This window comes from Equus przewalskii, chromosome 13, assembly GCF_037783145.1.
Source record: "Equus przewalskii isolate Varuska chromosome 13, EquPr2, whole genome shotgun sequence".
NCBI classification, from domain to species: domain Eukaryota; kingdom Metazoa; phylum Chordata; class Mammalia; order Perissodactyla; family Equidae; genus Equus; species Equus przewalskii.
In genome coordinates, this window is record NC_091843.1 from 45,673,415 (window position 1) to 45,698,364 (window position 24,950).

Genomic DNA, 24,950 nt, shown 5'->3' on the forward strand with positions numbered 1-24,950 from the left:
TGAGACTTTACTGAGCAAGAATCAGCCGTGTGATGATCAGGGAAAACAGTACATCTGAAAAAGAATATGTGTAAAGGCCCTGAGGTAGGAAAAAGGTTTAGCTCTTTTGAGGAACTAAAAGAATATAAAGCTCTCCAGTAAGCGGGAAAATGAAATGAAATTGGAGAGATCAGCAAGGATGAGATTATACAAAATTTTATAGATTATGCAAGATTTTATCCTAAATATAATAGAAAGCCAAGGTAGGTTTAGAAACATGCAAATGACATGATGTAATTAATGCTTATGTGGATGCTGTGTGGGTAATGGACCAAAGACAAGAATATAGTTAGAAGGCCCAGGACCATACTCTGAGCAACTCTGACATTTAGAGGATAGAAGAAGACAAGGGGTATCAGGAGTAATAGACATAGTGACCAGTGAGTTGGGTAGAACAGAACTCACCAGAGCATGGTGTCTGACATCCAATCAAACAAGAAAAGCATTTTAAGGAGAATGGAACAACTAAGTATAATGTTGCTGAGGGCAGAGGACTGAAAAGTGCATGCTGAATCTAGCACCATGTGACTGTGACCTTGACAGACAGAATCCAGGTGAGGGAGACTAAGAATGAATGACAGAAAACCATCTGGTGAAAGTATGATGGGGAATAGCCTACGCACCATCTCAAAGCATCCCTCCAGATTACTTATTAATTACAGAGAAGAAAATCGCAACCTCACAACAGAGAAACCTCTCAGCTACTACTTTGACCAAGTTATCAAAGTTAAAACCATCAGTGATGGGAAAAACTGACAACACGTGAGTCTCCTGATGCAAGGCACTGAGGAAGACACATTGTTCATACAGCATTCCTAGCAAAATGAGTAACCTGAATCTATGGAAATAAATCAGACAAACCCAAGAGGAGGGCCTTTGAAGAATGTCAATGTCATGAAAGACAAAAAAGTCATTATAAATATCTTTATAGGAACAATTAAAAAAATTTTTATGTGAACCACATGTTAGATACTAGCATTGCGCCAAAGTTAAACTTCCTGAATTGTCCTTTTCCTTAGTAGATACATGCTTAAGTATTTAGAATTAAGAAGTCATGATTTCTGCAACTTCTCTCAAAAGGTTTAACAATCATTTTAATAATAATTGGATATATAAAGATTGATAAAACAAATGTGGCAAAAAATAGAATACGAAAAGTATTCATTACTGGTGAATCCAGGTAAAGGGTGTAAAGAATATGCTGTATTAATTTTTCAAGTTCTCCGTAAGTTCGAAATTATTTCGAAATAACAAGGAATAAGAGGGAGGTAAGGATTTGAGAAATCTGTTTATGAAAGGGAACTGGAAAATGAGGTGGTAACTGGAGGAGAATAAGAGAGCATTTTCAAGATGGGAATTACTAGAGCAAGTTTATAAGTTTACATGGAGGTGAGAGTTTTGATGCAGGGAAGCAAATAGATTACCAAAGGACAAATACCTTTGAGAAAGTGAAAGAAGTGGGATCCAGAACACAGAAGAGGCACTGGTCTTTGACCAAAGAGAGATACTTCTCATATCAGAAAGGAAAAAGAGGAGGAGAAAATGAATACCCCTATTAGGTAGTCATTTGAACTGACAAGATTATCAACATAACCTGTTTACTGCTGACACTACCTTAGTATAATGAATGAAGTCAATATAATGAATGAATGAGTCAAGCAGTATCAACCATCCAAAAAGAGAAGTCATATTCCAAAATTTAAGTTTATTTATCTCAGATTGAGATAAGCCCAGACGTGCTACTTGAATACAATATAAATTGTTACTATACGATATGTCTATGTAATACTTGAACAAGTAGTCAAGGATCTGAAAAAAAGGAAATGAAAAATGTGGCCTAGCAGATATTTTTAAATTAAAGTCATAAACAGAAAATATATAATTATTAGGAATATTTTTAGAAGTAATCACCCAGTATAATTTTAACACTTCTTTCAAAAATAAGTGTCAAAAACAAGTGTTTAAAAATATGTATAATGTAATAACTATTGAAGTGAAAAAACCATTCATAATTAGAAGAAATGTCACAAATATAACTTATATGAGAACACAAAATACAGAAAGTTATTTACCTAACTGATGCTACTGTCACTTGTAGCATGCCTAGTAGACACCTCTTTCCCCATTCAGGAAATCAGGAATTTAAAGCCCAGTTTAGAAGTAGGCATAAGCACTAGTAATCAGAACAGACATCACACTGTCAACCCAGGACCAGCAGACACAAGTAATAGGCGGGTGTCCTTGGTAAAGGTAAGAAAGAACCTTGAAACAGTTCATACCAGAAAGTTGCCCAGCCAACTAAGTCAGTGTTGGACACAGGTCAAACCAGTGCTACTCGCATATGATCCAAAGGACTGTGTGTTGGTACCAGTCAGCAACAAGATTAAGGAGCTTACACCAGGATGTAAATCAACTAGGTCTCTAGGCTCCAAAGTTTAGTTCAGCTGATTTTTTTCTCCCAGTAAAACCTTCTGAAGGAAGAAGTGCATTGATTACATTCTGCACCTTTTCAGATCTGTATGAATAGCTCTGGGCTAAACATCTCAGGAGAACTGAAGCCAGGCCTTTTCTTCTAGGGCTTCAAAACAAAGAGCTTTTGACAACTGAAGACAGACAGACCTATTACCCTAAGTGGTAAGCCTCTCTGATGCTACCAACTACTCCTTCCCACTTCCATTTTACCTTGCAGAGATGGGTTCAGAGCTGCTGCTCAATTAAGTGGGGAGGGGGTGGGAAGAGATACAGATAGACACTTCAGGAAGTAATAAATGACAAGTAAATTTCACCTGTAGTGAAAATTAGACGCAGATGAAAAAGGTTACAGAAAATGAAAACTGTGGAAAATTCTCACACAATTAATAATGTAAACTGTAGAAAAACTTAAGTTGCAATTACACCAAGAAACTAGTATTTCTATTTGCTTTCAGTCTTAGGGACTCACAGACTGTTGTGGTTAAATACAACTGAAGAGCAAAAAGCCATGTTAGAACAAAAATTATAATTTCAGTTACAAATTTCCAAAATTAGTAGAGAATAAAAGCACTTTTCCTCAGTAGCACAGATTTTTCTACATTATCATTTTTGTTGCTAATTATGAAAAATGAAAGACAAATAAAAGTGATTTTTTTCACTCCAATTATACAACATACACAAAGAGAACAAAACTAAATTGAATTCTCAACCAGTGTTAGTCACTATACCAACCGATTACATTACAAAATATTTAAAATGTACTAAATTTATTTAATACTAGAATGTTATAATAAGCAACTTTAAAAAAAATATCTTTTTTACTCACATTTATAACCAAAGAAACCTTTAGGCTTCTTGTTCTCCAATGGGATAAATGTTCCTATGACGAAATCAGCAATAGCAAGTAGTAGAATCACCAAAAGAACAATCTGAGCCTGGAATTTTAAACATTAAAAATCAAATCAAATATCTCATGTCAATACATTAACTCAGTTCCACTAGCACATAATTTCCATGAGGAAAAGGATTTCTGTCTTATTTCCCCGGTGCTTCAAGCAGTGCCACAAAGTAGGTGCTAATAAATTTTTATTAAATGAACAAAAAATCTTTAAAGAACTCTCCTAGAATGTTCAACACATTGGGGAAAAATGGATGGCAAAAGTAGGATCATGCCATATATTTCTGAAACTAATTAAAGATGTGCACACCCTCCCACAAATCATAGAGAACCACAAATTATAAAACCTGTATCATTCTTTCCTGTCCCCTCCACTGTACCAGTACAACCTTGACACGGAGAACGTATTTATTACAAACAAGTTTTACACCAAATCCAAACACAATGTTTAATGTGTGAGTGTTACAGGAAAAGAATAAGAAAAAGTACAGAAAGACGACAACACCCAGGACGGGAATTCAAAGAGTAATAGGACTAGAAGAAAGGAACAAGTCATGAGAAGCATCATCTCTCCTCCATTCTTAACCTCCCAATAAAACTGACAAGACACTCAGGAAAAACTCTGTCTTCTACAGGAATACAAATGAGTTATATACTAATCATGTCCCAGGTAATAGGAAACTCTATTCTTTTCAGTAAAGTGAATTTGTTAAATGTATAAGTAAGTGATTTAATTTTATACTAATGACTTAAATAACAACTTTGGGAAAAATTATTCTTTCAGACTTACCTAATTTTTGACCTGGTAAATATTATCATAGTTGATATATAGCACAAATATGTGATTTTTATACCATCTTATAAAAGTAAACATTAAAACACCTGGAAGAGGCTTTGAGTTCTTCAGCAGCATCTTTGTGGCTATCAATTACTTAGGACACCAGAGCCGTGCCACAGCATATTCTCTCAAAGACACAGAAACATTTTTGGGTACTCTGCCTACATGTTAACATGTGACTTTGGCAATTTTCCCCAGAAACAGTGTTACTGGCTTTGGTAGGCATTATTTCTGAGATTTCAAAGCAAGGAGCAAGACTAGCTTCTCTAACTGCATATGGACACTAACTTGAAGTTTATTGCCATTGTGCTTATTTTTAAATTGAACTTTTAAATAAATTACAAACCAAGAGTCTAATTTGTGCTATCTAATATATTGACATTTCTACATAATGCAAATCAAGACTAGGGGATGGGAGGGGATGTGGGAAGTTAAAATGTATAAAGTACTGTGTTTCACTGGCTCCTAGACTGACTTAATCTCCAAATATTCCCCCCTTATCAAATAGAAAATAACATTATACATAAACTTCCCTGAAAACGGCCACTTAAGAAGCTTCAAAATCTAAAAGTATTAAAACATTTTAGAGCACTCCCAAAACATAAGCTCTAAAAGTTTCTAATAGTAAATATTTACAGGTGTTACAATGATATCATTACTCACTTTTGCTTCCCACTCCATTCCAGCTACTGAGATACCTAAAAGGATCACAACTGTAATGGCTCCAATAATTCGGATATCATTGATTTCATCTATCATAAGTATGGAGTGTTCCTAGAAAAGGAGAATTATGAATATAATGAGCAATATTAGTTATTTTAGATAAATTCTTTAATTCTTTTTGAAACATTTTAGAGATATCACAGTGCCTTACATGTAGAAGTCGAATGAATGCCTTTTTAATGAATGAATGGGAAGATGTAAGGAAAAGGAATAAATTACTATTTACTACTGAGGTGTCATCCAAGCATCTCATGACATCAAAAATATGATCTCAGGGCCAGCCCTGTGGCCAAGTGGTTAAGTTCGTGCACTCTGCTTCGGTGGCCCAGGGTTTTGCCAGTTTGAATCCAGGACGCCGCGGACATGGCACCACTCATCAGGCCATGCTGAGGCGGCATCCCACATGCCACAACTAGAAGGACTCACAACTAAAAATACACAACTATGTACCAGGGGGTTTTGGGGAGAAAAAGGAAAAATAAAATCTTTTAAAAAAAATCAAATTATTAATACTATATTTAACGCAGACAATAAATCAACAAGAGAACTGCTAACAAGCAAATAAAAAAATCATACTATGACTAAGTAGTACTAATAGTTAGGATTCTTTAAAGTTCCAAAGTAGAAATATATTTTGTATTCATTGTGATTAATGATTCATGCTTTTAATGGTCATTTATGTTACTAAGGAAAAGAGATGAAGACACTTTCACGAAGTTGTCTAAAAACACACACTATTCCGTTCCATGGGCACAAATATTTGTGGCTTAGTATCAATGACACTAAAAACATAAAAGAACATGAGCTCTTGATTACATTGCTTGCTTACTTCCTTTTCTCCATCTCTTTGGCCTACACAGGTAAGGTCAATGCCAATGTAAGTGCCAGTCCTTTTCAGATTTTACACTTCCTAATGTACGACATACCATTGTAGAAAAACAGTTACAGCCTAATATGAACGACTATGGGTGTCACTCAAGGTTCCTCTCATTTAATAATACTGAATCCTATTTCACGTCTACTGCTTTTACTACACACATACTAAAGTCTCCCTTCAAAAAAGTTCTCCTTTGAACTCCAGAGCAGTATCATCAACCACCTCCTGGCCAGCTCTACTTAGATATACCTCTGGTTCCTCAAATTAGACATCCAAAACTAAACTGTCCTGTGTTTTCTATCTCACAGTGGATAGCATTTACCTTCCATCTAAATCCTTTTTCTTTCTCTAACTTTCCACATCCCATTAATCATCAAGTCTGCTTATTCAACTTTTTAAAAAATCAACATTTAAAAAAAAGTCTCTCGGAGCCGGCCCCGTGGCCGAGTGGTTAGGTTCACGTGCTCCACTTCAGTGGCCCAGGGTTTTGCCAGTTTGGATCCTGGGCATGGACATGGCACCACTCGTCAGGCCACACTGAGGTGGCATCCCACATGCCACAACTAGAAGGACCCACAACTAGAATATACAACTATGTACTGGGGGGATTTGGGGAAAAAAAGCAGAAAGAAAAAAAAAAATCTCTCAAATTCACCCACGTTTCTCCAGCCCAATGGTCACTGTTTCAATATAATAAGCCACCATCTTCTCTCCTAGGATAGATAGAACCACCTTTTAAATGGTCTCTATCTCCAGTTGTGATCCCTCAGATCCATTCTCTAAACTGTGGTTAGATATTTCTTTAGGCTCCAAATCTGATCATGGCCCTCAATTCCAATCAAGATCCAAATTTAAGAGCAAACAAGACCCTTCTTGATTTGATCCTTTTTTTTTCTTTCTCATCTTAAATTTCTTGCCACTATGTGCTTCAGCCATATGGAAATATTTCCAGTTTTTGTAACACACCATACTCTACCCAGTCCAGGTCTTTATTTCCTTTTCTTCCCTATTTCTCTCATACTGCACCCAACCTCTCCTATCTGCCTGCTAACGTCTAGCCTCCCTTCCCTGGATAACTCTTCTTTGACACTCCTCTGCCATCCCATTCCTGGAGAGTAAATTAAGTGATCCCCTGACATGTTGCCAAGGCCTCCTACAGTTACCCACTTCTGACATTCTATGATAATTTTTTCCTTTGTCTATCTCCCATGCTAAACTTCTTGAAAGACAAGGTTCGTGTTAATCATTGCTTTCTTAGCATCTCATATGGAGAGTGGCACATAAGCCCTCATTAAAGATTTGGGAAACAAATGACTAGAAGAAAGGTTAATTACCTTAAGCAACTCCACCACAGTTTCTGCAAATCCAACCACATACATAGCAACTGCGACAGCATTGGCAAAAGCGAAGATCAGGCCAATTGCACCACCAAATTCTGGGCCTAGGCTTCTAGATATTAAATAATATGCTCCTCCTAAAGGAAAGGAAAACAACAACAAAAGTACTAAAGTTAGGATTTTAAATGTCAAAGAATCCTTTTAATTGCACAAAAGAGTTCACAAAGCACATGCCTCCAGTGAGCACAGCAGTTAAATTAAGAGGCAAGTGGGTGAGCATATTTTTAGGAAGAAACACCCAGAAAGAATTCTTCACAACCCACTTCATTCATCAACAGTTCTCAACATTCAGAGAATTCTCCCCATATCAAATATAAAATAATCCTATTTAAATCCCCAATTTCTCTTCTAAAGCTTAAAGAGGCAACAGCCTCCTCCTCATAGTCATAGATATCAAGATCATTTCCTAATGATTTTCCAAGTAATAATTTTAATCTTAATGTAACTTTTAAAATCACAGTTGACATGATTTCAGTTACTTAAATTAGTATAGTAATTTGCTGGTAATCTGAATACTAAGAAAAAAAAGTATCTCGAGAAACATCAAGAACAGCATATACTGGCATTGTAAAGAGATATGGTTTGTGTTCTAATAAATCCTGCCTAAATGGCAGAGTAAACTAAGACATTAAATGAGCTATCATGAAGCACGTATCCTAACTTAAAAAATAAATCAGTGGTATGATTTTGAGTCAATCTAATACTTGGCTAGAGTCTTTAAGAGCCTTCTAAAATTCTGATTTATTTTTGGCCTCTAGGTCATAATCAAAACTTAGTTTTAATAATCCTGAAGTTATATTGTTATATACATTTTTCTAGATACTGATGAAATATTTCATACTTAAGACTACACAATGAAATGGCACTTAACATCTGAATATTTATTTCTACTGTTCTCCCAGTATAAGGAAGACAAATGCAACAAACAATTCTATAGTTTGAGAAAGTACTAAATATATAAACCTCATTTTGGAAATACCTGTAATAGGTTTTGTAGTTAATTCTATCAAGGCTCTCAAAATAGTCTACACTTTAAACCCATCCACCTAAAACTTCCTTAGTTACTCATTTTACCAATTAATAATTTTTATCATCTTGGAAATTGTGAAGGAAAAAAAAATGTAGTCTGAAGATTTAGTATTCATTTTATATTATGAGATGAAATGATTTAAAATTTTCCCAGAAATATGTTTCCACACTAAAAATCCTAATGGATTTCTATAATGACAATTTTTTACATCAAATAAATATCGTAGAGTAAGTTCTGAAGACATTAAATCACATTAGAGTTAATCACAAGGAAAATCCCTGGAATATTATAATTATCACAGCCTATATTTAACACGTTTTCAAAATTGATAAAAACTATTTCATTTAATCCCAATATGAACAATGAATTAAGACAAGTAGTAGTATCTACCCTGATTTTATAGACGAGAAAATTAAGTCACAATGAAAAGTTAACTGCTATCAGTCAACCACTTATGTGTCAATAGTTGAGAATATAAACTTTAGAATGAGAAACATCACCAAAAGGACCTATAAAAGCAAAGAATTCATTTGTTGTGTGCTTTAAAGTTTTGATTTTCATGAAATTTCAAGTGTTCCTATTAGTAACAAGAAAAGAAAACTATACCTTAAGATGCATTTAACATGGAGAAAGATAACGGGAAGGAGAAATTCACCTTGGGAATGATGAATATAAGTAGGCAAATTCTGCCATTTCAGCATTATTTTAAAATCTTCTACAAACTGGGATACCTAAAATTTAAAACCTAAAACCCAGTTGCGTTGCTTTTTAAAAGATCTGTACTTTTTTTTAAGAAAATAAAAAGTGACACGTGGCTAATAATGAATATAAAAGCACCTGTTCATCTTCCTATACTTTTACTCCTGATGAAAAAGTAAAAGTGCTCTGCTCTATTTCTTCCCACTTCCACTCCTACTTACTAGAGGCAATCAGTTTTTTTGTGTGAGTTCCCACCACAGCATGGCCACTAACAGACAAGTGGTGTAGGTCCACACCCTTTTCCGGGCCACTGCCAAAGCAGAGCACACCAAACTTAACCACTAAGGCCACCTGGGCTGGCCCTAGAGGCAACCAGTTTTAACAGCAACCTTCTTCCTTTCTTTTCCCCTTAGCATCCAAATGGATAGTATTAAAGATCTAAAACTCTGAAACACTGGTATTTTTACTAATCAGCATGGAGTAGATATATCTTAAATTAAAATTTTTATTTTGTCAAAAATTACACATTTTACTTAATTCTAGCAAAGTACTATTATCATTTTCATACATGAAAATTAAAATTAAGGCTTAGAGAGGTTAAGTACCTTGACCAAAGTCACACAAGTAGTAGGGAAAGAACTGGGCTTAAACTCAGGTCTCTCTGACCTAAGTGCTTACCCAGTACAACATGTATGATGAAATTAGGCTTTTTGTTACCACTGAAAATGCTGAAGAGTATGATAAAGAATTACGATCGATTAAAAGGCATCAATAGGAACAAAAAATAACTAATTTCTTAAAAAGAAAAGCCCACTGTGCAAGCAAACACTGAAGTCAATATGGAAAAAAGATCCTCATGGGATCTCATAATTTTGCCATAAAAATCTCCTAACTCCTTAGTGTCAAGGACAAAAATGAGTCAGATAACAGAGCTGCGAAGTACGACATTATATATACTGAGTTCCACTATAACAACACTGATTTGAGGATGCATGTCCCTATAGCTTCACTAAATCCCAAATCAACAGCCAAAACTCTGATTAGGTTAATCAAGACCCTAAGATTAAAAACTGATTACTGTCCATAGAATAAGTCTCAAGAAATTTCAAAGAGCTGAAATGAGACAGTAAATATTACTGACCTTAACAGAATTTTAAATTAAATGTATAGATGATTCCTAAATATTTGTAAATTATGCAACACACTTTAAAATAACTCATTTGTTAAAGAATAAAGCACAAGAGAAATTAAAAAGTATTTTAAGTTGAATGAGAATGAAAATATAACATATCAAAATTAATGGGATATACCCAAAGCAAGAATTACAGGAAAAGTTATAGTTTTATAAACTTATATTAAAAAAAAAGATAAAATCAATGATCTAAGCTTCTACCTTAAAAAGGTAGGAAAAAGAATAAACAAAATCTAAAGTAGAAAAAAAAATAAGTAATAACAAGTAAAAACCACTGATACAGAAAGTTCAATATGGCCAAAAGTTGTTCTTAAAACATTAATATAATTGATAAACAATGAGCTAAAAAAGAAAAAGAAAGAAAACCCAAATTAACTGAATCAGGAATGAAAGCAGGGACATCACTATGTCATAGTCATTAAAAGGTTAAAAAGATAATATATTAAATAAGTTTATTGCAATGAATACGCAACTTAGATGAAACGTACAATTTCCCTGAAAAACAAAACTTGCCAGAATTGTGACAAGAATAGGAAATTGAAATAATCCTGTAGCTATCAAAGAAATTAAATTTGTAATACACACCTCCACACATACACACAAACTACAAGCCCAGATAGCTTCACTAGTGAGGAAGAAATAAGATCAATTTTACACAAACTCTTTCAGAAAATAGAGGAAGAAGAAATGCTGGCCAACACCTCTTACGAGAGGAACACAATCCTGATGCCAAAACCTGACAAAAGTTACTACCAAAAAAGAAAATTTCAGACGAATACTCCTCATGATCATACACTCAAAAATCCTTAACAAAATGTTAGCAAGTAAAATGGAGCAGAAAGTACAATATCTTTGACCAAGTGGAGTTTATTCCACAAATGCTAGGCTGTTTTAAGATTCAAAAAACCATATATATGTTGTGGCAATAACAGAATAAGGGAGGAAAACCACACAACCATTTCAACAGATATAGAAAAAGCATAACAAAATTCAACATCCATTCACGATAAATATTCCCAGCAATTTAGAAACAAAACTGTCTCAATCTGACAAACGACATCCTCAGAAACCCCACAGTTAATATCTTACTTAAGAGAGATACTGAACTCATTCCCCCTAAGACTGGAAAAAAGGCAATGACGTTTACTCTTACCACTTTTGTTCACCATTTTATTGGAGGCCCCAGCTAATTCAAGAGATTAAAAAAAAAGAAAGAAAAAAGAGAAAATCCCAAAGATTAGAAAGAAAAAGTATAAACCATCTCTATTCACAGATAACCTGACTATTTACGTTTAGTAAGGTCACAAAACAGAAGGCTAAGATACAAAAGTCCATTGTATTTCTCTAAACAGGCAACCAAAAATTGAAGAATAAAATGTACAAATACCATTTACAGCATGAAAAATATGAACTACTTAGGGATAAATTCAACAAAATATATGTAAGACCTCTATACTGAAAAATATAAAATATTGCTGAGAGAAACAAAAGAAGATCTAAATAAATGGAGATATACACCATGTTCACAGACTGGAAGATTCAATATTGTTAACATGACCATCTTTCCCAAACAGATTTTTTAAGATTGAAATCCCAAAGCCACAGCAAGGTTTTTTGTTTTAGTTTTGTTTTGTTTTTTGGCAGAAATTGGTATAGCTAATTCAAAAATTCATATGGAAATGCAAAGGACTGAGAAGAGCTAAAACAATTTTGGAAAAGAACAAAATTGGAAGAATTAGGAATTATAAACTAAGCAATCAAGACAGGGTAGTATTGACATAACTGGCCTAAGAGAATAAAGCAAAAGATAATGGAACAGCACACAGTCCAGACAATTCTATTTCAACAACAGTACCAAAAATAATTCAATAGGGAATAGACAGTCGTTTCAATAAATGGTGTTGGAACAAGTGCATATCTGTAAGGGGGATGAGGCGTAGGGAGGAGAGAGAAGCACAACCTGTCTCACACAATAAGCAAAAATTAACGAGATTGTTCATAATTAAAAAGTCTAAAAACTGAAACTATAAAGAGTCTAGATGAAAACACAGGAGAATATATTCATGACCTTGGTACAAGCAAAGATTTCAAGACAGAACAATAAAAGCACTGGCCATAGAAGAAAACATGAGAATCCGGACTTCATAAAAATGGTACACCTCTGCTCTTCAGAAGACACAATTTAGAAAATGATAAAAATGATGAGGCAAGTCACAAACCGTGAAAAAACACATACAATACATGTTAGACATATGATTTGTATCCAGAATATAGGAAAGAAAAACTACCAAATAATAACACAAAGATAGCGCAATTTAAAAATCTGCCAAAGATTTGAATACATTACAAAAGAAGATAATACAAGTGGTCATAAACACATAAAAAGATGTTCATTATCATTAATCATCAGGGAAATGCAGTGGCAGTAAGACATTTTTAAATAGCCACAAGAAAAGCTATAATTAAAGAGATACAAGTTTTGGCAAGAATGTGGAAAAACTAAAAGCCTCGTATATTGCTGATGAAAGAATAAAATGGTACGACCACTTCAGAAAACCATTTGCTAATTTCTTATAAATGAACGACATACCTACCCCATGAATCAACAAGTCCATTCCTGGGTATTTTCCCAAAATGAGTAAAAACATGCAAAACCACAAAGACTTGTAAAAGAATGTTCCTATCAACTTATTCTTAACAGCCACATACTAAAAATAACCCCAATTTCCATCAATAGATACTAAATAAACAAACTTTGTTATTACAGGTTGTATAGTCAGAAAATGGAATACTACACAGTAATAAAAATGAACAAACTACTAACATATGGAACAACATGAATGAATTCCAAAAACAAATACTGAGTGAAACAGATAAGACACAAAAAGCACAGCTTCTGTATAATCCCAGCCTGGGCCAGAGGTGAGGGACTGATTAAGTTTCCAATGTGATGGAAATATTTGGTATTTTGACTGAGGTAGTCTTTACAGAGGTTTATATGTTTATCAAAACTCATAGAACTGTAAACTTAAAATCTGTGCTTTTCTCTACATGCACATTTTACTTCAGTAATATTAATTTAATAAGCTATAAACCTATTGTCAACAATTAGCATTTTAAAAATTCTATCCTAGTCAAAATGAGGTAGCAAAAAATACTCGTGTATTAAGACTTCAAGAGATTTGCGGAAACGGGTATTATCAGATACAGCTATTATGAACACTCAGAACAACTGACTTGAACTCATAGTAAATAGAATCTTCAAAATAATATAAACAAAGACAAAAAAAAAACACCCTATATGCAGGAGGGGAGGAGCAGTATTTATTACCTTTTGACCAGGCACTCTGGATGTCTAACAACTATGCCACAAAACAGACATTTCTTAAACTACACATGGCTCTTCAAAGTTGTCACATGGAAAAAAAACATTTTTCTCCTTTTTTTGATATCCATATGATGGATGTTAACTAAACTTATTGTGGTAATCATTTCATAACATATGTAAGACAAGTCATTATGCTATATACCTTAAACTTATACAGTGCTGCATGTCAATTATCTTAATAAAAGGGAAAGGAAAAAAACCCACACCTGGCTCAATTTAGCACCATACAGCTCCATTTATCTACTAACATGAATTAAATGTTTTACGTTAATATGAAAAATATTTGAAATTTTAGAATCATGAACAAACTTGTTCAAGTCCAAGTTAATTTCTTTTGGACTGTTTCATCTTCCTTTATTGTAAGCATTGTTCACTCTTAGACAAAAATTGGACAAGAAATCATACTGTCCAATATGATGTTGAAAAATCACAGCAAACTTGGCCCAGGACATCTTCAGTGCCTCAGGTATGGGTAAGAAACTGAACAAAATCAAGTTTTGCCACACATTTCCTATCAAAGTGAATTTCCTTCAAAGAGTAGCTTGAAGGTAGTTCAATTTAAAATACTAACTATGAGGTAGAAAAATGAACACAAATTAAAATCAACTAAAATCTGTGGGGCAATGGACTCCAGTTTTAAAGTTAGTTTAGCAAAGTTACAGTGTGATGGTTAATTTTATGTGTCAACTTGGCTGGGCTCCAGCACCGAGATATGCGGTCAAACATTATTCTGGATGTTTCTGTAAGGGTTTTTCTGGATGAGATTTACAGTTAAATTGGTGGACTTTGGGTAAAGCAGATTGCCCAACTTAATGTGAGTGGGCCTCATCCAATCAGCTGAAGGCCCAAGCAGAACAAAGACAGACCTCCCCTGGCAAGAGAGAATTCTGTAGCAGACGCGGCCTTCAGACTTGAGCCGCAGCATCAGCTCTTCTCTGCAGCTTCAGACTGCTGGTCCACCCTGCAGATTTTGGAACTTTCCAGCCTCCAAAATCGTTACCAGTCAACTGGTTTCAATAAATCTTTACACACACACACACACACACACTACCCCCTACTGGTTCTGTTTCTCTGGAGAACCCTGACTAATATACACATTACAATGTAAATATACAAAAATCCATCATATTTCCAGATACTAGCAATGAACAATTAAAAACTGATATTTTACAAAGTAACCTTACAATAGCATCAAAAAAAGAAAATACTTAAATATAAATCTAAAAAGTACCTGCAAGATCTGTGTACTGACAACTTAAAACAAAGAACTAAATAGAGAGATATACCATGTTTATGAAATAGAGGACTTAATATAGTTAAGATGTTAATTCTCCCTAAATTGATCTCTACATTCAACACAATTCCAATCAAAATCCCAGAATATTTCATAGAAATTGACAAGGTAATTCTAAAATTTACATGGAAAGGCAAAAAAACTAGAATGGCCAAAAGAATTTTGAAAGAGAACAAAGTTAGAGGACTCACACTATCCAATTTCAAGAATTACTATAAAGCTATAGTACCAAGATACTATGGTATTGGATTAAGGAGTGCTATATAGATAATGGACCAGCAGAATACAGAAATAGACCCACAAATGTAGGGTTAGCTAATTTTTTTTTCCAGCTTTATTGAGATATTGACCTATAACTGTGTACGATTAAGAAGTACAATGTGATGATTTGATACATGTATATATTATGAAATGTTTACCAAAATAAGGTCAGTTAACATATCCTTCACCTCACATAATTTCCATTTTGTTGTTGTTGATCTTGTCACGGTAAGAACATTTAAGATCCACTCTCAGCAACTTTCAAGTATAAGATATAGTATTGTTAACTATAGTCTGTATGCTGTACATTAGATCCCCAGAACTTATTCCTCTTATAACTGGAAATTTGTACTCTTTGATCAACATCTCATTTCCCCCACCCCCCAGTCCCTGGTAACCACTTTTTTACTCTCTGTTTCTACAAGTTTGGCTTTTTTTAGATTCCAAATATAAGTGAGGTCATATAGTATTTGTCCTTCTCTGAATTATTTCACTTAGCATAATGCCCTCAAGGTTCATCCACGTTATCACAAATGGCAGGATGTCCTTTTTTATGGCTGAATAATATTCCACTGTGTGTATATATAATATGTATATACCATATATATATATATATATGTGAATGATATACATCTAAGACATTTTCTTTATCCACTCATTCATCAACAGATACTTAGTTATTTCCATGTCTTGGCCATTGTGAATAATTCTGCAATGAACATGAGGGCACAAGCATTTCTACATAATAGCTATTTCATTTCCTTTGGATAAATATCCAGAAGTGGGATTGCTGGATCATATAGCAGTTCTATTTTTAATTTTTTGAGGAATTTTCATACTGTTTCCCATAGTGACTGTACCAATTCCCAACAGTGCACAGCAGTTCCCTGTTTTCCACATCCTCATCAGCAGTTACCATCTCTTGTCTTTTTAATAATAGCCATTCTAACAGGTGTGAAGTAATAACTCACTGTGGATTTTATTTGCATTTCCCTGATAATCAGTGATATTGAGCATCTTTTCATGAACTTGTCTTCTTTAGAAAAACGTCTACTCATTTTCAGGTTCTTTACCTATTTTTAAATGAGACTTGTGGTTTTTTTGCTATTGAGTTGTATGAGTTTCTTACCTATTTTGAATATTAAACCCTTATCAGATACACGATTTGCAAATGTTTTCTTCCATTCTGTAGGTTATCTTTTCATTTTGTTGATTGTTTCTTTTGCTGTGCAGAAGCTTTTTAGTTTAACATAGTCCCATTTGTTGATTTTGCTTTTGTTCTTGTGATTCTGGTGTCATATCCAAAAAATCACTGCCAATACCAATGTCAAGGGGATTTTTCTCTATGTTTTCTTCTAGGAGTTTTACAATTTCAGGTCTTACATTTAAGTCCTTATACATTTTGAGTTAATTTTGATGAGTGGAATAAAACAGGGGTCCAGTTTCATTCTTTTGCACGTGAATATCCAGTTTTCCCAACACTGTTTACTGAAGAGACTATCCTTACCCCATTGAATATTCTTTGCTCCCTTGTCAAATACTAGTTGACTGCATATGCATGGGTTTATTTCTGGGCTCTTGATTCCATTCCACTGATCTACGTATCTGTTTTTGTGCCAGTACCATACTGTCTTGATTATTATAGCTTCATAACATAGTTTGAAATCAGGAAGCGTGATGCCTCCAGCTTTGTTTCTTCTCAAGGTTGCTTTGACTAGTTGGAGTCTTTTGTGGTACCATATGAATTTTAGGATAAGTTTTCTCCTATTTCTGTGAAAAATGCCATGGAATTTTGATAGAGATTGCAGTGAATCTATAGATGGCTTTGGGTAGTTAGGATTAATTAATTTTTGACAAAAATGCAGAGGCAATTAAATGGAGAAGGAATAATCTTTTCAACAAATGGTGCTGGAATAACTCATCCATATGAGTCTTGATTCCTATTTTGTAACATATATAAAAGTTAACTAAAAATGGATGATAGATCTAACTGAAAACCTAGTTAAAATACTTCTAGAAGAAAATACAGAAGAAAATCTTTGAGACCTTTGGTTAGGCAAAGATTTCTTAGCATGATCAAAAGAAAAAAAAGATAAATTGGACATAATCAAAACTAAAAACTGCTCTTCAAATGACACCATTAAGGAAATAAAAATACAAACCATATATTAGGAGAAAATAACTACAAATTATATACTGATAAAGAATTAGTATCCAAAACACATAAAGAACTCTCAAAACTCAACAGTAGCAAACCACAATAAACTCAGTAAATAACCCTCCAAAAACACGGGCAAAAGATTTGAGTACACACTTATAGCAGATGAGAGGATAGCCAATATTTTTAGCCATTATTATAAAAGTACAAGTGAAAACTACAATGAGATACCACTACAACATATTAAAATAGAAAAAAAAAAAAGACAATACCAAGTGCCAGTGAGGATGCAGATGTGCAAAAGTGAAACAACTGGAACTCTCATTAATTGCTGGTTGAAATGCAAAAACGATACAGCCATTAGAAAACAGTTTGGCACTTTCTTATAAAGGTAAGCATGCACTTATCATTTGCTCCAGCAATTCCACACCTCGGTATTTATCCAATTAATATGAAAACCTAACGTTCACACACAAACCTCTATGCTAACACTTAACAGCAACTTTATTTGTAATAGCCAAGAAACAATCCAAATACCCTTCAATTAGGAAATGAAGAAACAAACTGTGGTTATGTCTACACAATGGAATAATTCTCAGCAACAAAAAGGAATGATCAAGTGATATACACAACATGGGTGGCTCTCAAAAGCATCCTGCTAAGTGAAAGAAGCCAGACTCAGAAGAGCACACACCATATCATTTTAACTGTACAGCATACTAAAAGAGGCAAAACTACAGGGACAGACAACAGACCAGTGGTTGACAGGAGCTGAGGGTGAGGAGAGCAGTTGACTACAAGGGGCACAGGGGAGTTTTCTGATGTGATGGAACTGTTCTGTCTTAATTGTGGTGCTGGTGGTGGCTACACGACTATATGTATTTGTCAAAACTTGCAGAACTGTACACTTAAAACACTTGAATTTTATTTTACCTAAATTATATCTTAATAAAAAATGATAAAATCTGGAGAAATATACAATTAGATTAATCAGTGTTTTCTATTTCTGGGGGTAGAAGTGAGAGGGTTTTCAAGTATTTAATATTTTAAAATCAGAAAAAATAAGAAAAAGGAACAAACAGTAGAAACTTAAAAATCACAGGTCTTGTTGGTTCATATAGAATAGTGATAATATTACTGACAATTTTGTCTTTATTTACTTAAGAAGTTTCAATAGTATTAAACCATCAAAAGATTCAAGATTTCTACTAACAAAAAGCTTCAAAGAGTTGTTACCCACCAAACAAAAGGAAAATGCAAATTTTGAGTCCAGACATCCTTTATTTCCCTTGAATGAAATGATGAATATACATAATATGAATAATCTGTGCTATCTGCAGAAATTTTGTAAAATAAAGCTTTTGTTGATGTATTGAGTAAGAAAGGAATTAAAAGGAGAAAATTAAAAAATGTAATAAGGGGCCGGCCCAGAGGCACAGCAGTTGGGTTCACACGCTCTGCTTTGGCAGCCCAGGGTGCACCAGTTCGGATCCCAGCTGCAGACCTACACACAGCTTATCAGGGCAGGCGTCCCACATATACAACAGAGGAAGACAGGCACAGATGTTAGGTCAGGGCCAGTCTTCCTCAACAAAAAGAGGAGGATTGGTGGCAGATGTTAGCTCAAGGCTAATCTTCCTCAAAAAAAAAAATAATAATAAACTTATTAATGAGAAAAAAAACTATTTTGCAATTACTATTCAGAGTTCATCTGGTATTCTTAGCAAATACACCAGAATTCTTTACTGGTCAGAGCAGTAAACCATCTACTTCTGTACATTCACTAAACAGTTTATCCAATGCCACCTTGTGTAAAATTCTGAGGAATAACTTTGTGATACAGCTATAATGGATCCAAATGGATCCAACATCCATTGTGGGTATTGTTCTAGGAAATACATTCTAATACCTTGGTTTACAAATACACAATAAGTGGTCTGCCTGTTAACATTTGGCAAATTTCTTCTATTCCATTGCCATTATTAAGTCAAATAGGGAAAAGTAAAGAGACAAACAGAATCTTCAGACCAGGATTGGGCACTATGTTATCATTGTGACTGATCACCTGAATAAAGGAAACTCTATGAGCAGAGACATACAGCCCTAATTGTGCTTTTGGGACACTTTTGGGAACCAAATTAAAGTATTTTTAATTATTACAGACTGGCAAAATTGAAAGGTCACTAAATGAGTCAAAGAGAAAACTCAAGTAAAAAATTACTTACAATTACTTGCCAGACTCACATCTGAGTTATGTGTCGTATATAAACAGTATTTTACTGAACTGAAAACACAATGTTATGTTTAAGTCTGACAAAACTTCATAATACAACTGTTATAGAACTGCTTTTTACAGCTTTTACAAACATTTCACTGATCTGAAAAGCTACAATTTGAAAGAAATTAGCAATAAAAGGCAAGAACTATGAAGCTGAATTCTAAATTACAATTCCTTGCTTGGTGATGATAGAAATCAATAAAACTATATAATGAGCTAAACAAAAAATTTAACAATCAGTGAAAATCTGATTTTACCAATACAGAAAGCATTTTCCATCACTTACAACCTCCAAAAATATTAGTTTTTTCCTCACCTCCAATGTTTGGCTTTACCTATATACAAAAGTGAGGACGCCAATTATTTGAGAGAAAAGAAAAAGATATGAGTTTATAAAGGTAATTCTGACTCATTGCAGACATTTAAAGAAGATTCAGCAGTAGAATCTGCATAAAATTTCGCTGGAAAAAAATGAGTATAATTGTTTTATTTTTGCTCTTATCATGCATACAAATTATAAATGTGACTATCAGGGATGTTGCATTAAATCAGATAACATATGTCAAGACCATGGTATCATGCTTAGCAGTTAGATCTCAAAAGATAACTGCCACTATTATCTGAACATAGTAGGATCTTGTTTGACTGTCGTTACAAACCTGGTGCCTGTCACAAGCACTTAACAATGATCTGTTAACTGACTGAAACAAAAGTAACATAAAACTTCATTTTAGTCATGGAATAGGCAGGTTTATATTGATTTTAGATTTTCATAACTACCTGTCTGAAATTTGATATAACCTGGGTTTTTTATTTGAAAGTGTACTGACCCCTGCTTTTAACTTAATGCTCCAAAACAAAAAGGAACTGAGAAATTTTTCCCTTCTATTGCTCAGTTTATATAATACAATATGAATCAAAAACCAGAATTTACACTTTCATCTTAGAAAACGCTACCTGTGGCCGAGTCCATGCTCACACCTCACAGATTAGTTATTTGTGATTAATTATTTGAAGACAGAAGCACTCTGTTCTGTGAAATCTAGGAAATGAGGATCTAAGTGCAACTGGCTGCTGGTCAGCACCATCTAAATTGCAGAACCTGTTGCACAGGGTCCAAATAAATTCCAGAAAATCCAAGCTCTCAGGAACACTGATCGGATTCGCAGAACAGGAAGGCGCTGTTCTGTTAGGGCAAGGATGATGCCCGAGAGGAGAGTAAAGGGCTAACTCCATCAGGCACTTGGTATTGCTGTTCGTACTCTGTGGAGGCAGAGAACTGAGAGGATGATTCTCTAACCCGCTCCTAGGAGCTTTAAACAGTACCTAAAAATCATCACCAAAATGTAAGCAAGCTGAAACTAAGCATCTTTTATTTTCTAAGTTTTGACTCCTTTTTTTTCCAGAAATCCTAAATGCTTCCATATTATTTTTATCCTAGACTTCACAATTGGACATTATATTACATTTGTTTACAAGTTGGCAGTTAATTCATATTAAAAAATAACTATACTTTTCTAGATTGGTATCTGTTTAATCTCTAAAAAGTATTGTTAAAGCCAATGTTATGGTTACTCAGTTATATTAAATCTCTCCTATGGCAGAAAGCACATAGCACGAGGAAAAGTACACATTTCACATGCTTCCGAAGAGCTGGAAACATATACCTTACAAATGAGAATAAAATATCAATCAATACTAATAAAATATAAGTAAATGTTAGAATTCACTCAAGAATCAAGATAAACAAAACAAACCGTCAAGCACTACCTCAAAACAGTGCTTTATATTAATAAGACAACTACTCAAGTTTAAAAGGGGGCTCTTCAAATTGAAATTAATGAACAGAGCAACCACAACCTTTAAGCAATACTTCAGGTAAAAAATTTTCTTACTAATTCCTGTAATAATCAACTTTTAGTCCGTAGGAAATTAAGACGGGTCTCCAGACATCACTATTGCCATAGTATCCCTCCATTTCTCCCATCTAAGCCTTTGGCACCCTGACCCCCTGGACAGTTCTAGCTCTATTACTTTCCTCTCTATGTAGCCCTTTCAAGGGAGGCAGTCAAAAATCAAGTCCTCAGTGGTTGGGCTAGAGGAGATCCAATCCAGGCACTCTGGGCCCACCGTACTAAAAGATAAAGCAGTTTACTGTTAAGAATGACAGGCTCAGACGCTACACATTAAGTCTCTTAAAGTTTGTTTTAAACCATAACTCCCTAACTTTTTGGCTCCTTGGAACATTTTGTTGAATAAGAAAGATTCCTTGTTCCAGAGAGATTCCGAGTCTGGCATTTGCTGTCAACATCCTACAGTATCATTTAAAGTTCCTCTCTCCCCTGCATATTCAAGAAAATGCTTCCTGGAGCTATAGGCATGATGTGATTCAGATTCAATTTGTTGGGAAACACTACTTCAAAGGTATTCTTTATTTTTATTTTATGTTTTTGTGAGGAAGATTGGCCCTGAGATAACATCTGTGCCAATCTTCCTCGGTTTTACGTGGGATGCTGCCACAGTGTGCATGACGAGCAGTACTAGGTCCACGCCTGGGATTCAAACCTGCGAACCCTGGACGGCCAAAGTGGAGCACGCAAACTTAACCATTATGCCACCGGGCCGGCCCCCTCAAAGGTGTTGAGGTATACAGAGTTGGAATATTCTAATTCTCTTTCCTCCTTCACTTATTTTGAAGAATAATTATCTAACGAAAAAATCTCATCAATTTCTTGGTTATGTTGAGTTCAGATAAGGAAACTTTCAGTCAGGAAAGCTTGATTCAAAACTAGATTCTCTCCCTTTACTTATCAATTTTCATAAGTTAGTTTTCTAGCATTCTTTGAAGATGAAAAATGAGATTTTCTTTGCGGTGTCTGTGAACTTATGAATTTTATCATATATTGTTTTCACTCAAATCCGTTAGTAGTAGTAGAAATGCTGTTCAAACTATCCAAACTTAAGTCAGTCTTAGCTTCTTCAAGTTGGCTCCTGGGTCCTTTCGACATGAAACCAAGTAGCCTTTGTTATCTTCTTTACTTTCGTATGTGAAAAGATATCTAGGCTCATTTAGTACATTTCCTGCCCAGATCTAAAATCCATCATTTCTCTAAGATTCCCCAGTTCCTCTGAATGGAAAAACACAATGTGGGTAGTAGGGGTGCTTGCTGCTACTGGGTTGGTAATTTGTTACAGGTGATTTTTGTGGATAGAGCTAAGAAATACGTACTTTCGGGATAAAATGTATGAATCCCACTGATACTTTCAATTTAGAATCATGAATACAGGGTGCAATGTACTGTCATCAGTTTTATACCTGTATCTCCCATGCAGAAAATACTGTTTTTTAGGAAACCAAAATAAACCCTATTAGGGGTCTCTAAGTCCACAAAGTAGACACAGAGGAGACAGAAGGGGCTAACATTTATTCAAAGAATCTCCAGGAAACCTTTACTGTAATGGAGATGATGCAGCTCGTTTATAAAGGATCAGCGAGGTTTCCAAAGTCACCAAGTGAAAAGTGAAAAATGCCTTCTAGCAAAGCCTCAAACTATTTGGTCAATTCTTTGTATTAATGACTTTCTCCTTTTTCATTTCAGGTTTCATTATTTCATTGAATGTATTTACCTTCTCATTTATGAATATGTGATAACAGAAGAATTCCAAATTGCATAATCCAATGGTTTTTTTCCCTATAGTTTCTTCTTTTGTGAACTAGCACTTTGAGGGAACTCAGGCAAAACTGCAACATATGGTAATTTGTTGGGACACATCTTCAGGCATTCCATATCGTTATACTTCTTTAGTATCCCAGCACAGAAGACTAGACACCAAGTCTCTGAGGTAGATGTATTTGTGAATATATAAGAAAACTGCTGGTAATACTGAAAGACGAAACGGCTTTTTAATCACAATGCAGGAAAATCTATGCTTCCCATAAGTTTGAATTCACATGGAGAACAGTCCGGGCTTCGTGCTGCCACGGGCTGCATGCCCCACTCCCCTCGAGGCTCACAACCTAGACTTGAAGGGCTGAACATACAGAGAAACTTTTTGATGATTTGCTGATCCCCTCAAATACCGAAAACCCCATCCCATTTCTCCTTCCACTTCCATTCCCCAATACTAGCAGAAAGAAATGAAGCATGGGGCACCCAGTCCACAAGAAGCCAAAAAGAATCTCTCAGTGTTGTTTGATTAACTACTCTATTGGACATATCCACATCTTATACCACAACACAGCTCAATTCAATTCACGTACACATAAAACTTCAGCAGTGATGCACGCTCAGCACAGTCATAACCACGTTGATGTGAGCTACCAGCTTCTCCCAGGGCCATAGTGATCTGGCTCCTCTACTATATAAGAAATATGAAGACGATGGGGGGAAATGAAGTTCAATCTGGTTCTCTCTCTCTCTCCCTCTCTCCAAATACCTGATGCAGATAAAGCAGAAATTGTGTGTATATAACGTTAAACACCGGTCTGCAGAATAGTTGAGGCAGATAGAACAGGCTGATTCTCTTCTCAGTTGATCTGCTCTGATGGCTTTACAAGAGCTGAGATACACTTTCTCTCCTTTTCTCTAGGAATCTTCTCAATCCAGCTGAATGATGAGTTTCGGTTTGGAGAATGAAATTCTCTTCTTCTTCTCAGGGGTTCAAAGGCCATTCTCTTGGCCTCCTGGGTGCTCCTCCCAGGGAGGGTAAAATCTCACAAGGCAGAGCTTGTGGACTCCAATAAAAAGGCCTCAGAGCACCCAGAGAAGAGTGCTAGAGTTGAGAATACGGATTCAGAGTCCCAGCTGTACTCCCCACAAGCTGTTACGTCATGGGGAAAGAACTCTGAGCTTCCCTCAGTGGGGAGGAATGAGCTTACACCTAAACAATAGTGACCAAACACAGAACACATGCTAAGAGTTCACAAGCTGAAGGCTGCGGGGAGGTAATAAAGGGCAGCCTGGTGGAGAAGAAACCCAGTTAGAAACTCCATTCTTGCTACCAAATACACCAAACACCCGAAGTAGTTTAAAGCGTATGTTTGTGTATGGATCAATATAAAATTGTATAATATTCAAACGTACTAGTTTGAAAGTGCTCAGCAGCAACTTTCTTGCCTATATAGACCTGATATGTTACTTTTTTAAGGTAAAAAATAATTATAAGATTTAAATCTCAATTTATTTAGTTAACAGTAATCCGATGACAACGATGTGAAAAGACTGAATTTACCTCCTCGTACAAATCCATTAGTGGCTATTGCTGAAGTAGATAATCCTGTGATAGTTGTCACAACAGTGGCCATTGTTATTACAAGGACCGACAGACCTTTAGGGAAAAAGAAAAAGAGATAGAGAATACTTATACTCTTATTTAAACCAGCTATGTCTATGTCTAGAACCGGTT

General features: G+C 34.9%; 1 protein-coding gene across 2 annotated transcripts in view; it reads right to left on the bottom strand.

The window, feature by feature from the left end:
* The window catches only part of SLC12A2 (solute carrier family 12 member 2), a 103,862-nt gene that overhangs the window by 48,939 nt on the left and 29,973 nt on the right, over positions 1–24,950 (bottom strand). For both annotated transcript variants that reach the window (XM_008530066.2, XM_070571255.1), the window contains exons 4-7: positions 24,777–24,872; positions 7,182–7,321; positions 4,911–5,021; positions 3,338–3,446 (exon numbers count right to left, since the gene is read on the bottom strand). In XM_008530066.2, the coding sequence (XP_008528288.2) occupies positions 3,338–3,446; positions 4,911–5,021; positions 7,182–7,321; positions 24,777–24,872 (456 nt within the window). The remainder of the gene's footprint in view (positions 1–3,337; positions 3,447–4,910; positions 5,022–7,181; positions 7,322–24,776; positions 24,873–24,950) is intronic.